Source organism: Loxodonta africana, chromosome 7 (assembly GCF_030014295.1).
Source record: "Loxodonta africana isolate mLoxAfr1 chromosome 7, mLoxAfr1.hap2, whole genome shotgun sequence".
Lineage (NCBI taxonomy): Eukaryota > Metazoa > Chordata > Mammalia > Proboscidea > Elephantidae > Loxodonta > Loxodonta africana.
Window position 1 is genome coordinate 95,500,897 of NC_087348.1, and position 17,904 is coordinate 95,518,800.

At 37.1% G+C, this 17,904-nt stretch overlaps 1 protein-coding gene across 4 annotated transcripts in view; it reads right to left on the reverse strand.

Moving 5' to 3' along the window:
• Positions 1–17,904, reverse strand: part of RSF1 (remodeling and spacing factor 1) — a 166,621-nt gene that overhangs the window by 54,745 nt on the left and 93,972 nt on the right. For all 4 annotated transcript variants that reach the window (XM_023558505.2, XM_003418517.4, XM_010598170.3 and 1 more), the window contains exon 5: positions 4,385–4,539. In XM_023558505.2, coding sequence (XP_023414273.2) covers positions 4,385–4,539 — 155 coding nt within the window. The remainder of the gene's footprint in view (positions 1–4,384; positions 4,540–17,904) is intronic.

Sequence of the window (17,904 nt, forward strand, 5' to 3'; positions counted from 1 at the left end):
TTCCCTGACAAGCTTTTCTTTAACTTTTGGTCCCTTCTGAATTAGATACAGTATTTAATGTAAACTCAAAGTATATACATGAAATGACATACTGGGTCTTAAACAGCCAGAGAAGGGTTTCAATGACAGCTAATGCTCACTTTGAAATCTAGTCCAAGAATAGCACAATTCAATAAGCATTTCAGAGCCAAATAAATTCAAGGCTGGAGCCAGAATTGGCCCTAATATAAGGAATAAATATAAGTAAAGTGCTAATGGGGTCAGGGAAGGCATCAAGAAAGTGGGATTTCAGATGGGCCCTGAAGTATAACTAGGATTTCCACAGTGGGGGAAGAACATCTCAGGCAGAGAACATCATTAGAAGACACATGGAGAAAATAAAAGTATGTGGATCATCTGGAACCAGTGATCATATAACGAAATAGTAAGAGACTCTGACATCCTGGATGTCAGTCTAAGAAATTGAGACTTTTTCGAAGGGAGTTTCAATGATCTTAAAAACAAAAGCCAACTTAATTATTTAGTCGGTGAATTTTCTAGGTCACTTGCTGCCTCTTCTTTTTTTTTTTTGCTGGGGGGGTGGGTAATACATTATCTTACTTAGGTTATATATAAGATATAAAGCATGGCAATTTAACTCATGAGCTATTTCAGCTACAACAATGAGTGGCTGTTTTATTCTCTAATTCTCATTTATTTTTCCTTTTTCATGCCTCCTTAGTTTTCAAATATATAACTGCACTTAATTGTAACTTCTGTCACATTTTGCTCTACCACTTTAAGTACGAAAAGCATTTTCTAGGACTGTTTCAAGCTTTCAACCTATCCCTAGCACCCACCCAAAGAGCAAAGTTTGTTTTATATCTGAGAATAATAAAAATGAAACACCAGAATCATCATTTCTTTGGTCTTGCCATGGGACCTGAAACAGGTAAGACATAAAGGTATAAGGGCTGAACAAAACTGTGTCTATTTAGCCAATTACGTGCAATCTCAAAAGCACATGGGCTCTGGAGAGAGGCAGCCTGGATGTGAATACTGAGCCTGCCACTTAACCAGTTGTGGGATCTTGGGAAAGCAACTTAAATCTCTCCGTGTCTCAAAATTTTTTTTAGGTGAAGGAAAGGGCAACACATAACACAGGGATAGTCAGTACAACTGGACTAAACCAGAAGCAAAGAAATTTCCTCAATACAACCAAAATCTTCGAAGGTCAGAGTAGCAGGGACGGGATTCTGGTGACCACGGTTTCAAGGGACATTTAGGTCAACTGGCGTAACAAAAGGTATTAAGAAAATAGTTTGCATTCCACTTTGGTGAGAGGCTTCTGGGGTCTTAAACACTAGGAAGCGGCTATCTAAGATGCATAAATTGGTCTCAACCCACCTGGAGCAAAGGAAAATGAAGAACACCAAAGACACAAGGTAAATATGAGCCCAAGAGACAGAAGGGGCCACATAAACCAGAGACTCCAACAGCCTGAGACCCGAAGAACCAGATAGTGCCCAGCTTCCACCAGTCACTGCCCTGACAGGGAACACAACAAAGAATCCAGGATGGAGCGGGAGAACTGTGGGATGCAGATCTTAAATTCTCATAAAAAGAACAGGCTAAATGGTCTGTCAGAGACTGGAGGGACCTTGACAGTCATGGTCTCTGGACCCTCTGATAGCCCCAGACTGGAAACATTCCCGAAACCAACTCTACATACAGGGACTGGCCTGGACTATAAGATAGACAATGATGCTGGCAAGGAGTAAATTTTGTGGCTCAAGCAGACACATGAGACTATGCGGGCAACTCCTGTCTAGTGGCAAGATGAGAAGGAAGAGGGGGAAAGGAGCTGGTTGAATGGACACGGGGAATACTGGGTGGAGAGGAGGAATGTGCTGTCTCATTAAGGGGAGAGCAGCTGGGAGTGCACAGCCGGCTGTGTATGGCTTTTTGTATGAGAGACTGACTTGACTGGTAAACTTTCACCTAAGCAAAATAAATTAAAAAAGAAATTTCTCCGTGTCTCATTTCCCCCAACTGAAAAAATGAATAATAATATAATTCCTACCTCATAGGGTTGCTGTGAAGGTTATGGTATGTGACTTAACGTAGGTAAAGCACTTAGAACAGTATTCGGCCTGTGATAAATGCCATAGTTAGCTATTTTATCCACTATGGTGTAAGCTTCACAAGAGAAAAGATTTTAGTCAGCTTTATTTACTCAACCTCCATGTCTATAATCATGCTGGGCACACAGCAGGTGCACAATAAGTTGCTGAATGAATGAATGAATAGAAAACACGTTAGAGCCAGAGAAGCTAAAGAAGCACTATGTACAAAGGAAGGGAGAAAAATGAAGGGGATTAAATGTCTTGCTCCTTTACTTTTTCAAAATTATGTCCTCCATCCACGAACTACTTCCTTTTACTTGTGTTGAGTGTGATAGCATCAGGGTTCAGTGAGGAATATTTTAAGAAACCTTCTGCTGTATTTGTTTCAGAGGTTAAAAGAAGACTGCTTCTACAGCCTCGCTATTCAAAGCATGGTCTTCTGACCAGCAGCATAAGCATCACCTAAGTCCCTGTTATAGCCCTGGTGGCACAGCAGTTAAGAGAACCAAATGGTCAGTAGTCTGAATACACCATCCACTCCTTGGCAACACCACAGGGCAGTTCTACTCTGTCCTATAGGGTTGCCATGAGTCGGAATTGACTCTAAGCAACAGGCTTCAGTTTGGTTTTGGAGGTCCTTGTTAGAAACAGTGAATCAGAGGTTCCACTCATGATCTACTCAATCAGGTTCTTTATTTTAAAAAGATCCCCAGGTGAACAGTTTGCATATTAAAGTTTGAGAAACACTGTCCAAGGTTATTCTAATTAAGGGCATACATTATAGAAGTATCAGAGTTCAAATCTGGGCTCTGACACTTTATTATCTGTAAGACTTGGACCAAGTCTCTAAACCTCCAATTTATTCATCTGTAAAACTGAAATAATAACACCAGTTACTTCAAAGAGATGCTATGAGGATTAAATGAAATGAATATGCAGCATCTGGGAGACTGCAAAGAACACAGTAAGCGCCCAATCACAGCTTCTATTATTGTTGAACTTCCTGCTCTTCTACTACAAAGCCCCCAGAGAAATTTTTGGATTAAATACTAAAAAAAGCTTTATTTTACTGAAGAACTAGAATGTTTTACTTTTCTTTCCAATTAAAACTGCATAACAGAACTTCCCTTCAAGTTGAGTGTCAAATTTAAGCTTTCAGTAGGAATAATTGCCTTTTAAATTTCTGTTATTGTGACCTCACTTTCCAATTTATAATCTCTCTGGTATTGATTTTAGTTATATAAAGGAATAACCAAACACATAAATCAATGACCAAATCAAATGACCAAATGAACGAATAATATTAAGTCTAAATGCAGAGCTTATCCTTAAAAAATGCTACTAAAAATATCTGAAAGTTCAATAGCAGGTCCAGGTTACTTTAAAATTAAGTTTTACTGAAGAAGCCCACAAATTAAATTTTAACATATGGAAAATAACGTTTCAAATAAAAAATTTTGTTTACAAATAAAATCAACACAAATATTCAAAATCATATAAACACTGATGAGAGGAAGGTAATGTTCAGAATTCTGGCTAAAAGCAATGCTTAATATGTAGGAACGTTACATCCTACATGAAAAAGCATATTTACTTGTTTTCAAGTAACACCTGGAGATATGGAATGACTTCTGAATGGTTCCTTCGAACCATCAAATACATAAAGTAAAAGTACATTGCATTTAGGGTCCAATCGAAACAGCAGACAAAACTAAAAGCAAAAGAAGAAAAACATGATAAGGAAAGTAATTTCCCTCCCCTGTCACACCATTAATAAGCATCTTATCAAGAAAACAAAATATAAACCACAACAACTGAGTATTAATTAACCCAATTTTCAGTTGATTTATTTCCTTCTAGAAAGGTCAGAACATGATTCTATCATTTTAGAGCAGTTAGATTTGAACTGCTTAGTTAAGCAAACCAGAAAACTTAAGTGAGGAAATAAGGTTTAGTAATTTGGATTATTATAGACAGGAGTTTACTAAGTAATTCCACATTCTTAAATTAGTAAAATATATCATATTTTGATCATTTGAACATTTTTTATTTAGATTTTTAGAATGTTCTGTGTAAAAGAGCAAAGCATTATTAGATGTTTTTTAACCTCCATGCGTTTTTATTTATTTATTTTTTTAATAAAAGAAAATCAGCCTCCTTTTACAGGAAGGCTCACAATTTTTCTAACTGAGAATTCAGATTTACATAGCTGGGAAAAGGAGTTAGAGACCAGAGAAAGGATTACAAAACAAAGCTAAACAAAACACACAAAAAAAAACCTTGTTTAGGTGTTTCTTCCTCTTTTTTAGTCTCTTCATTCTCCAGGCTGGGACTTTCCCGGGAAGAGCTGTCCTGTTGGCTAGAGTTTTTCAACAGTACAGGATCGATCTGTGCTTTCAGGAGTGCAAGAGTCTCAGCCAACTCATTTCGATTTCTGAACAAGGGAAAAAATAAGACAGCATAAAAACCTTAGTTCTGTTCTAAGGAGTTTTCTGAATAATACCCACTGGAAATAAAAAATTAAAAAAGAAAAACACATTATGAACATCCAAAAGACTGTTACAGCAAACCCCAACTAACCTTGAATTTTAAAAGTAAGTTATTAGGAAAGAATACATACTATTCTCCAAAGAGGAGTGTCTTAGTGAGTCTTAAATTATTTTTCCCATTGATTAGAATGGCAACGCAGATCTCTTAGGTTGAAAAAAAGGAACACAAACAAAAATTAGATAACTTTTTAAAAGTACTATGCCATCTCTATGACGTATGAAATCAATGTAAAACTTCCTTTAAGAAACTTTTTTTTTTAACAATATGATTTAAGTTCTTCATTCATTTGAAAATAAAAATTCTTTTCTATCTTCAGAGATAGCTTTTCATAATTATAAAATTATGATGCACCTACTAATACCCTAATACCCAGTGCCATTGAGTCGATTCCGACTCATAGCGACCCTATAGGACAGAGTAGAACTGCCCCATAGACCTTCCAAGGAGTGCCTGGTGGATTCGAACTGCCAACCCCTTGGTTAGCAGCCGTAGCACTTAACCACTACACCACCAGGGTTTCCATACCTACTAGTAGCACAGTTAAAAAAAAAAAAAAAAAAAGAATTTACATAAATCTATCCACATATGAGCAGCTGATATTTGACAAAGGCCCAAAGTCAGTTAAATGGGGGAAAAGACAGTCTCTTTAACAAATGGAGCTGGCCTAATTGGATATCTATCTGCAAAAAAAATGGAAACAAGACCCATACCTCACACCATGCACAAAAACTAACTCAAAATGCATCAAAGACCTAAACTGAAAATCTAAAACAATAAGATTACGGCAGAAAAAATATGGAGAACGCTAGGAGCCCTAATACATGGCATGAACAGTATACAAAACATTATTAACAATGCACAAAACACCAGAAGAGAAACTAGATAACTGGGAGCTCCTAAAAATCAAACGTCTATGCTCATCCAAAGACTTTACCTACAGATGGGGAAAAAGTTTTTAGCTATGACATTTCCAATCAGCATCTGATCTCTCAAATCTACATGATACTGCAAAAACTCAACAACAAAAAGAAAAATAACCCAATTAAAAAATCAGCAAAGGATATGAACAAGCACTTCACTAAAGAAGGCATTCAGGCAGCTAACAGATATATGAGGAAATGCTCACGATCACTAGCCATTAGAGAAATGCAAATCAAAACTATAATGAGATCCCACCTCACTCCAACAAGGCTGGCATTAATCAAAAAAACACAAAGTAATAAATGCTGGAGAGGTTGTGGAGAGACTGGAGCATTTATACATTGCTGGTGGGAACAGAAAATGGTATAACCACTTTGGAAATCCATTTGGCACTTCCTTAAAAAGTTAGAAATAGAATTACCATAGGGTCCAGCGATCCCACTCCTTGGAATATACCCTAGAGAAATAAGAGCCTTTACACGAACAGATATATGCACACCCATGTTCACTGCAGTACTGTTTGCAATAGCAAAAAAACAGAAGCAACCAAGGTGCCCGTCAACAGATGAATGGATAAAGAAATTATGGTATATTCACACAGTGGAATACCACGCATCGATGAAGAACAACGATGAATCCGTGAAACATTTCATAACATGAAGGAATCTGGAAGGCATTAAGCTGGGTGAAATTAGTTGCAAAAGGACAAATACTGTATGAGACCACTAGTATAAGAACTCGAGAAATAGTTTAAACAGAGAAGAAAATATTTTTTGATGGTTACGAAAGTGGGCAGGGAGGGAGAGAGCGGTATTCACTAATTAGATAGTAGACAAGAACTATTTTAGGTGAAGGGAAAGACAATACGCGATATACGAGAGGTCAGCACAACTGGACTAAACCAAAAGCAAGGAAGTTTCCTGAATAATCTGAATGCTTCTAAGACCAGGGTAGCAGGGGCGGTGGTTTGGGGACCATAGTTTCAGGGGACATCTAGGTCAACTGGCATAATAAAATCTATTAAGAAGACATTCTGCATCTCACTTTGAAGAGTGGCGTCTGGGGTCTTAAATACTAGCAAGTGGCCACCTAAGATGCAACAATTGGTATCAACCCACCTGGAGCAAAGGAGAATGAAGAACACCAAATATACAAGGTAATTATGCACCCAAGAGATAGAAAGGGCCACATAAACCAGAGACTGCATCAGCCTGAGACACAACAGAGGACCCCTGAGGGAGCAAAAGAGCAGTGGGATGCAGACCCCAAATTCTCATAAAAAGACCAGACTTCATGGTCTGGCTAAGACTAAAAGGACCCTGGAGGTCATAGTCTGCAGACCTTCTGTTAGCCCAAGACAGGAACCATTCCTAAAGCCAACTCTTCAGACAGGGATTGGAGTGGACTATAAGATAGAAAATGATACTAGTGAGGAGTAAGCTTCTTGGATCAAGTAGACACACGAGACTATGTGGGCAGCTCCTGTCTGGAGAGGAGAGGAGATGAGAGGGTAGAGGAAGTCAGAGGCTGGCTGAATGGACACAAAAACAGCTGAGAGAAGGAGTGTGCTGTCTCATTAGGGGGAGAACATCTAGGAGTATACAGCAAGGTGTATATAAATTTTTGTAGGAAAGACTGACTTAATTTGTAAACTTTCACTTAAAGCACAATAAAAAAAATTTTTAAATATATAAGAATGTAGTTTGTTGGTTTAATTTTGTCAGTTGTTTATAACTAAACCAAGAACAACCCACTGCCGTCGAGTCGACTCCAACTCAGAGCGACCCTATAGGACAGAGCAGAACTGCCCCATACAGTTTCCAAGGAGCTCCTGGCGGATTTGAGCTGCCGACCTCCTGGTTAGCAGCCGTAGCTCTTAATCACTACGCCACCAGGGTTTTCTGTTTATACAGGAAAATAATTCAAATGATTCAGTAATAGAAGAAAATCCCAAATAGGATTCTAATCTGTAAACTCTACTTTTACTACCAAAAACAGAGGTGCAGTATGGCCAATTTAAATGTTCCCTGCAAATGAGAAAACTCACTTGGATATTTTTGCTGTTCAGATAGGCAGTGTGTAACAGTGAAGATAAAATACAAACTCCAGACTAAGTTTTCCAACTTAGTCTGGCTCTGTCACTAAGTTACTCATCACCAACGGTCCCCCAATCTACGTTCTCTAAATACTACATACACACCTCTAAGACAACGTGATCAGCGTTAAAATGAAATTACTTGTTTTCTTATCTGTTATATGTCCCCTTGCTTCCTTTCCCTGTCCACCCCCACCCCAGCTAGACTGCTTGAGGGTAGGGACACTTAATAAATTTTTGTTGTTGTTAGCTTCTGTCAAGTCGGCTCCAATCAGGGTGACTTTATGTATAAAAGAACGAAATGTTGCCCAATCCTGCGCCATCTCCATGACCTTTGATATCTTTGAGTACATTGTTGTGGTAATTGTGCCAATCCATCTCACTGAAAGTTTTCCCTGACCCTCTACTTTACCAAATACAATGTCCTTTTCTATCAATTGGGCTTTCCTGATGACTTGTCCAAAGTAAGAAAGACAAAGTCTTGCCATCCTCGCTTCTAAGGAACATTATGGTTGCATTTCCTCTGAGGCTGATTTATTCATTCTTCTGGCAGTCCATGGTATAGTCAACACTCTATGCCAACACCACAATCTGAACGCATCAATTCTTTGTCTGCCTTCTCTTTTCATTGTCCAGCTTTCACAAGCATAGGATGTGATTGAAAAGACCATGGCTCAGATCAGGTACGCCTTAGTCATCAAAGTGACACCTTACTTTTTGTAACTTTAAAGAGGTCTTTTGCTGCAGATTTGCCCAATACAGTATGTTATTTAATTTCTTGGCTGCTGCTTCCATGGGTGCTGATAGTTGATCCAAGCAGAAGGAAATCCTTGACAAATTCAATTTTTCTCCACTTAATCATGATGCTGTTTATTGGTCCAGCTGTAAGGATTTTTGTTTTCTTTATGCTTAGGTGCAATCCATATTGAAGGCTGTAGTCTTTGACTTTTTATCAGTAAGAGCTTCAAGTTTTTCTTTTTTGCAAGCAAGATTGTGTCAGCTGCATTTCACAAATAAAATGAAATCTTTGACAACTTCAAATCTTTTCTCCATTTATCATGATGTTGCTCACTGGTTCCGCTGTGAGGATTTTTATGTTAAGGTGCAATCCATACTGAAGGCTGTGGCCTTTGATCTTCATCAGTAAGTGCTTCAAGTCCTTTTCACTTTCAGCAAGCAAGGTTGTGTCATCTGCATAACGCGGGTTGTTAACGAGCCCTCCTCCAATCCTGATGCTCTGTTCTTCATATAGTCCAACCTCTCAGATTATTTGCTCAGCATACAGACTGAATAGGTATGGTGAAAGGATACAACCCTGACGCACACCTTTCCTGACTTTAAACCAATCAGTATCCCCTTGTTCTGTCCGAACAACTGCCTCTTGTTCTATGTACAGGTTCCTCATGAGCGCAATTAAGTGTTCTGGAATTCTCATTCTTTGCAATGTTATCCACAGTTCGTTATGATACACATAGTCGAATTCCTTTGCAGAGTCTATATATATATAGCATGCAAGTCCTTGGTAAAAATCTGTAATATATGATTCCAGGATTCAGCAACCATTCTATCTTTTTCATATGAATTTCAAATTGATAAGGTGAAAAAAGGGAAAACAAATATAACAATATTTTTTACGCAGGACAAGAAAACTAAGAGGGCATTAATTAATAATATTACCAGTAACAGTATTAATAATAAGAGTTAGCATTAGTGACTGCTTACTATGTTCCAGGCACTGCTTCAAGAGTTTTACATGAATTAGTTCATATAATCTCAAAATAACCTCATTTAATAGGTACTTTATTATTATTACATTGGAAACCCTGGTGGCGTAGTGGTTAAGAGTTTGGCTGCTAAACAAATGGTCGGCAGTTTGAATCCACCCGGCGCTCCTTTGAAACCCTATGGGGCAGTTCTACTCTGTCCTACAGGGTTGCTATGATAGAATCAACTTGATGGCAACGGGTTTGGTATTATTACTTTGGAGCCCTGGTGGCACAGTGGTTAAGAGCTCAGCTGCTAACTGAAAGGTCGGCAGTTAGAATCTACTAGCTGATCCTTAGAAATCCTATGGGACAGGTCTACTCTGTCCTATAGGATCACTATGAGTCAGAACCGACTCGACTGCAACAGGTTTGGATTTTTTCTTTTTGGTCTTATTACTTCAGGGAGCCCTGGTGCTGTAGTGGTTAAAGCGCATGGCTGCAAACCTCTGCAAAGCAGGAGAAAGATACAGCAATCTACTTCCATAACGATTTACAGCCTTGGAAAAACCCTATGGGGCAGTTCTACTCTGTCCTATAGGATTGCTATGAGTTGGAATCAACTCAACAGCAGTGGGTTTGGTTTTATTATTATTATTACTTTCAGAAGCCCTGGCTGTGCAGTGGTTAAGTCAGTGGTTTGAACCCACCAGCGGCTCTATAAAGACTACAGCCTAGGAAATCCTATGGGGCAGTTCTACTCTGTCCTATAGGGTCACTATGAGTTGAAATTGACTCGATGGCACACAATAACAACATTATTTACCTCTGTCTTAGTCATCTAGTGGTGCTATAACAAATAGCACAAGTGAATGGCTTTAACAAAGACAAATTTGTTTCTTCACAGTAAACCCAGACAAAAGCAGGCTAAAAGTCCAAATTCAGGGCATCAGCTCCAAGGTATGGCTTTAAGGAGGGTCCTTCTCATCATTCTTCCCCTGGCCTAGGAGCTTCTCCGCACAGAAACCCCAGGTTCTGCTCCCAGTGCTGCCTTCGTGGTATGAGGTCCCCAACTCTGTGCTTGCTTCCCTTTTAATCTCTTGAGAGATAAAAGGTGGTGCAGGCCAGACGGCAGGGAAACTCCTTTTATACTGGATCAGGGATGTGACCTTAGTAAGAGTGTTACGATCCCATCCTAATCCTCTTTAACATAAAATTACAATCACAAAGTGGAGGACAACCATACAATACTGGGAATCATGGCCCAGCCAAACTGATACACACATTTTTTGGAGGTCATAATTCAATCCATGACAATCTCCATTTTGCAGGTGAGAAAACTGAGGAACATACAAGAGAGGTAATGTATTTTTTTACTAAAGTCACAGTTAGTACACATCAAAGGTAGGATTCAATTCCAGACAGTCTGCCTTCAGAGGCCATCTTTTTTTTTTTTTTTTTTTTTGTGCTTTAAGTGAAAGTTTACAAATCAAGTCAGTCTCGCCTACAAAAATTTATATACACCTGGCTATATACTCCTAACTGCTTTCCCCTTAATGAGACAGCATACTCCTTCCCTCCACTCTATTTTTGTGATCATTCGGTCGGCTTCTGACCCCCTCTAATCTCTCATCTCCCTTCTAGACAGGAGATGCCAAAATAGTCTCATGTGTCTACGTGATCCAAGAAGCTCAGTTTTCAAGAACTCATCTTTGTAATCATTATGCTGTATTAGTGGCATATAGTTTAGAAATGGGACTGTTTTTACAGGTACATGGAAATTGTATACACTCTTTAGAATTCAGCTTTTTAAAAATGGTTACCAAGTCATTACCAATTATTAAATTTTTTATTGAAGTACAATTTACATCCTGAGAAACAAATAGATCTTTGGTGTTCCGTTCATCAGTTTTGACAAATACACCTATGTAATCCACACCTCTATCAGCACAAAGAATATTACTATCGCCATAGATAACCCCCTCTTGTCCCTTCCTAATCAACCTCTCTGCTCTAACAAAAGCAGTAAGAAATCAGTTTTTTTGATCACTATAACCACAGATTAGTTTTGGTAATTCTAGAACTTTCTATAAATGGAGTAACACAGTATGTACTTTTTTTTGCTTCTTTCACTCATCATCCTCTTTTTGGGATAAATTCACAGTCATTCCTTTTCACTGCTGAGCAGTACTCATTGTATAAAAATACAGTTTGTTTTTCTATTCTCCTATTGATGAATACCTGGAGTGTTTCCAGTGTGAGACTGTTTAGAACACATGCTACGAATATTCTTGTAAGAGGTTTATTGTAAACATGTGTTTTCATTTCTCTCAGATAAACACCTAGGAGTGAAATTGCTAGTCATAGGGTAACAGTTTAACATCTAAAGAAACTGTCAATCTGTTCCCCAAAACTGGTTGTACCATTTTACATTCCCATCAGCAAGTTATAATAGGTTCTAACTGGTCCACAACTTTGCTAACATTCGCTGTTGTAAATCATATTCATTTTAGCCATTCTTGTGACGGTAAAGTGATTCCTCATTGTGACTTTAATTTGGGATTTCCTAATAATAATGTTGAGCACTTTTTCGTATAAGTATACTATTGTATATAGTCTTAAAGCATCTGTTCAAGGCTTTTGCCTATTGTAAAAATCACATTTTTTGGTACTTTTATTATTGAGATGTAATGTATGCATTTGGGATACAAGCCTTCTGTCAGATATATGTGTGGTGAGTATTTTCTCTCAGTATATGGCTTGACCATCTTTTCATCTTTTGATGAAAAGTATTTATTAAATCCAACTGATGTATTTTTTTTCTCTTATGGTTACTGTTTCTATGTCTTCTCTAAGAAATATTTGCCTGCCCCAAGGCTGCACATGTATTCTCCCATATTTAGTCATAAAAGCTTTATAAAATTGTAACTTTTACCTTTAGGTCTATGTATGATATGAGCTAAGGTCCCTGGGTGGTAAAAATGATTTGTGCTCAGCTACTAACCAAAAGTCTGGCAGTTTGAACCCTCTCAGCAGTGCCGCAAAAGAAAAAGGCCTAGTGATCTTTTGCCATAAGACTGGAGGCACTGAAAACCCTATAAAGCACAGTTCTACTCTGAAACACACTGGGTCACTATGAGTCAAAATCCACTCAATGGCAGCAGGTACATGGTGTGAGGGAGGGGGTCAAGGCTCATTTTTCTCCATGTTTTCAGTTACTGCAGTACCATTTGATGAAAACTTTTTTCTCTACTGAATTACTTTGGGGCTATTGTTGAAAATCATTTGACTATGTATGTGTGGGTCTATTTCTAGACTCTTCCATCTCTTCTATTGATCTATTTATCTTTTCATCAATATCATACTATCTTGATAACTGTAGCTCTCTAGCAAGTCTTGAAAACAGCAGTGTCAGTATTCCAAATTTTTCTTCTTTTTAAAAATATATCTTTGGATATTCTAGCTCATTGGCATTTCCATGTAAAATTTAGAATAATCACACCAACTTTTACAAAAAAGCCTGCTGTGTAAATACAATTATTAGGAAAAATGTATTTTTATACAAGCTAAATATAAATAACACTAGTCATGTACATATTAAAATCTCTTTCATTTACTGAGATTTTAATGTTTTCACGTTTAAAATAATTATGAGCCAAGAATAATGTATTTCAGTTGTATTGAGATAGAAATCACAACTATACAATTCACATATTTAAAATGTACAATTTAATGGTTTTTAATATGTTCACAGAGTTATAGAGCTAGTATCACAATCAATTTTGGGGCATGTTTATTACCTAAAAAAAAAAAAAACTTTGTACTCTATTAGCTGTCATTCCCCATGACCCTCAACTTTTGCCAACCCTAGGAAACCACTCATCTACTTTATGTCTCTAAGGACTCGCCTATTTTGGACATTTCACATAAATAGAACAAATCAGTCTTAGAAGAACTATAACCAGAATGTTCCTTAGAATTAAGGATGGCTAGACTTGGACTCATTTACTTTGGACACGTCATCAAGACACAGCAATCACTAGATAAAGGACATCATGTTTGGTAGAGAGCTAACGACAACAAGGGAAACCCTTAATGACACAGATTGACATAACAGCCTCTAAATGGGTTCAAACGTATAAAACCATGAAGATGGTGCAGGGCTGGGCAACGTACACATAAGTTCATCGTGAGTCGGAGCTGACTCAAAGGGAATTAACAACAACAAAAAGCCATTCAATAGTAAGATGCCATGAGTAAGCTATTGTTCCTATTCAGCTACAGAGCCAATCAGTGCCTGAGAATACTAACAAACCACATAAAACTTTATTTTCCCTAGTAGACTAGGTGTATAAGCACTTTCAGACTTTCAGGAGTCCCTGTCTGATCCTTAAGAAGCATCTGATGGAGTCTGATCTACCTGCCGAAATTCTCTCATCATTAATAATCTTACTAATACTACAACTTTGTGACACATTCTTTAGTGACATATCCCTTCTGTTAAAATGATATTTGATCAAATTAAAAAAATTTTTTTTCTGTTCTTTCATCCTCTTTTATTGAGACCTAATATATAGATGAAATATCTCTAAAAAAATCAAAAGTCTATTTGGTTAACTTGCTTTTTCTTATCACCTATCGGAGTTTCTAAGAGGATTTCTTGCTAAGAAGATTATTGCCTTCTTCAAAACTCCACTTAACATAAATCTATTTCTTTAAGACTATGAGGGTTTAGAAAATGGTTCAGACAACATCTATTAGTCTATGGACAATCATTTATCTGCAATATGAAAAAAGACAAATGCTCTTCTATCAAGCTCAGGTCTGCTTCTCTGTAATTTGTATCCACTGAATATGACTCAGTCCTTGAGAAAAATATTTTTCAACAAATCAATCTTTTAAATATTTGAAGACAGCAGAAACCTAAATTTCTGCTGGATGAAGCATTTTCAGTTCATTAAACCATTTTCTTCGCAGTTCTTCCTACAGATTACTGTATTAATATCCCCCTTGAACATGCCATCCAAATCTAAATACTACACTCCAGGTATGAGCTACTCAGGGTCAAGTAGGATGATGCCCCACATCATTTTGGTTACCAAACATGTATTCATGGCAACTAAGATCTCATCGCTGGTGGGGGAAGAGCAGAAAAGTAACTGCTTTTCACATTTAACCTGCACAAAAATGAGAAGCCTATAAGGGCGAAATATCTCACTATGTTTGTTAACAGTAGTTCCTCTGTGTCAATAAGTTAAAGCTAACTGAAATGCCATGTTCCAAGACATATCATTTAATAAGCATAATTGGACACAATCGAGAATTTGAGAAAACCTATGGTCTTTCCCCAGAATACGCACATATCACATAGAACTAAGAGATACTGCCTATAAGGGATTTCACAGGTGCCTGAAGCCCATCTATGAGTCAGAGAGATGTGCTATTCACTACTAAAAACACCACTTGCTTAGTATAGTGACTGTTACACAAGTAGGTATGCATAATAAATTCATTAATAAAATTAAGGAATGCTAATGTGACAATCAGATGTTTAGAGTTTAGCTTTAATTGCCTGAAATTGGAGTACATAAACTCAATGGTTTCTGAACCACTTCAAATATTTCTATATATTTGGGCAAAGTTTCCTAGCATATTTACAGATCAGAATACACTTATTCATAAACAGTCTCTGAAAAGGCCAAAAATACTTGCAAGAACTATCCACAGGGGATCAAACTGACAGCAGTAACTCAAAAGATTAGACGGGAACTTTAGGGGCAGTGAGTTTATGTTAATAGGGAAGGAACAACTCAGAAAAGTAGAGTAAGACTGGTGGCAAAACGCGACAAATGTAATCAATGTCACTAAACTGTACATGTATGAACTGTTCAATCGGTGTATGTTTTGCTGTATATATTCTCAACAACAGTAACAAAATTAACAAAATTTAGAAGAAAAAAAAGGCTAAAAATAATCTGACACCAGATCAGTGAAGAAATTTACGGTTGTTAATGTGAGAAAGGGGCCCTGGTGGTGCAGCGGTTTAAGAGTATGGCTGCTAACCAGAAGGTCAGCAGTTCAGATCCACCAGCTGTTCCTTAGAAACCCTACAGGGCAGTTCTACTGTGCCCTATAGGGTCACTAAGAGTTGAAAGTGACTCGATGGCAAAGGGTTAACATGAGAAAACTAGGTTGAAGCATTCTATGTAAAAATCTGCCTGTGAACAACTGCCACTGATACGATTTTATGCTTATCATAAACAAATTTTACACCTCGATGAAGATTTAAAAAAAATTTTAAAGACTGAAACAGCAGAAAATAAAACCTACAGAAACGGTCAAGGATGAGAAGAGGTGAAAGCAACACCAATGGAATTCTAACCTTTCCTCTTTTTGCTGAGAAATATTTCTTCAACAAAGAAATTAAGCTTTAATATTTGGGGTTAAAAGGCTTTATGAAATGGTAATAATTATAAAGGCAGGGAGAAAAAGAGTACATTTTTACTGAGCACATACTTTGGTCCTATGATCATTTTTCACATATTCACACAACAACTCTCCTACAGGAAAATGAGCCTCCGAGAAATTAAGTAACCCACCTACAAAGGGTAAAAAGATGAACCCAGATTCAGACATAGCTGTTAACTCTACAATCTATACTCTTTCTCTCACATCATGCATTGGAGTATAATCTACTTAAAACCACGCACATTTGAGGCTGTTTTAAACATGTATGGCTTATCAGTAATAAATTGTTTTCCAGTCATATTTTCTTCATCTACAAAGTAGGAGAGAATGTTTCTTGAACAACTATACAAGACTGATACGGGAAATAGTAGAAATGGTGATGAAACATCATGAATAGAACCTCATTCAGGTGTCTGAAGCAAATTTATTCATAGGGAGAAATGATGAGCAAATTCACCTTTAAGACTACCTTGTTCATCTGCATCTGGTAAATAAACTACATAGAGAGCCACATAATAATATGAAAAGAGGGTAGTTAAAAAACAATACACCCATGAGCTCATTTAATTCACATCTATTCTTACGGAATGAAAGTGAAGCTTCCCTGACTCATACAAAGATTAAAGATTTCTACATGTTTCTTCTTTAATAAATTAATAAATAATCACTTAAAAAATCTGCTAAAATTCAAGAATGGGGCAAAAACTAGATGAATTAATGTCAAAAGCGTTTTTTTAAAACATCCACTACTTTTCCTTACTTTAGTTATAGATACCCTAAGGTTTTCCAAATTTATACTATGGGCATCATGGGATGAATTCTAAATAACAGACCTGCTAAGACAGAAAATAAGAAACACAAAGGTTCTGAATTAAGGTCCCAATTCACACACTGACTTTTTTTTTAAGTTACATTTCAAGGTTTTGTATTAAATATTTTTGTTCAACAATATTCGTCAACACAAACAAGAAGTCAAGATTAAAAAAAAAAAAACCCGAATATGGCAGAGAAAAAAAAAAACAGACTGATACAATGAAAATTATGAAAATCTGCTGAAAGAGATTAAAGAAGACTTAAATAAACAGAAAGATGTTCCGTGTTCATGGACCGGAAGAATTAATATTGTTAAGATGTCAGTACTACCCAAAACGTTCTACTGATTCAATGCAATCCTCCTGGTCAAAATTCCAAAAGCCTCCTTTACAAAACTGGAAAAACTAATCCTCAGCTTCATATGGAATGGCAAGAGGCCTCAAATACCTAAAGCAAGGCTGAAAGAGAATAAAGTAAGAGGGCTCACACTTCCTAATTTTAAAACATACAGCTACAATAATCAAAACAGCCTAATACTGGTATAACAAGATACACAGACCAGAGGAATAGAACTGAGAGTCCAAAAGTAAACATACACATCTGTGGTCAGCTATTTTGACAAGGGTGCCAGGCCCATTCAATGGGGAAAGGAGAGTCTCTTCAATAAATAGTGCTGAGGAAATTGGATTTCCACATGCAGAAAAATGAAACAGGATCCATGCCTCACACCATACACAAAAACAAATTCAAAATGGATTAAGGACCTAAATGTGCAAACTAAAACCATAAAATTCTTAGAAGAACAAGCAGAGGCAATGCTGTCAGGCCTTTCAACAATAGATTACCTAATACAACAACAAAAGCACAAGCAGCAAAAGACAAAATAAACACATGAGACCTTACAAAAATTAAAAACTTTTCTTCCTCAAAAGACTTTACCGAAAAAGTAAAAAGAAAAGCTACCAACTGGGAGAGTATCTTCAGAAACCATATATCCGATAAGAATCTAATAGCCATATTTATCTAAAACTTTGACAACAACAAAAAGACAAATAACCCAATCATAAAATGGGCAAAGGACTTGAATAGACATTTCACCAAAGAGGACATTCAAATGGCCACTAAATACACGAAAAGATGCTCAAAGTCATTAGTGAGATGCACACATTAAAACCACAACGAGAGACTGTTTTACACCCACTAGAATTTTTTTAGAATGGCTAAGCTAAAAAAACCCAGAAATTAACAT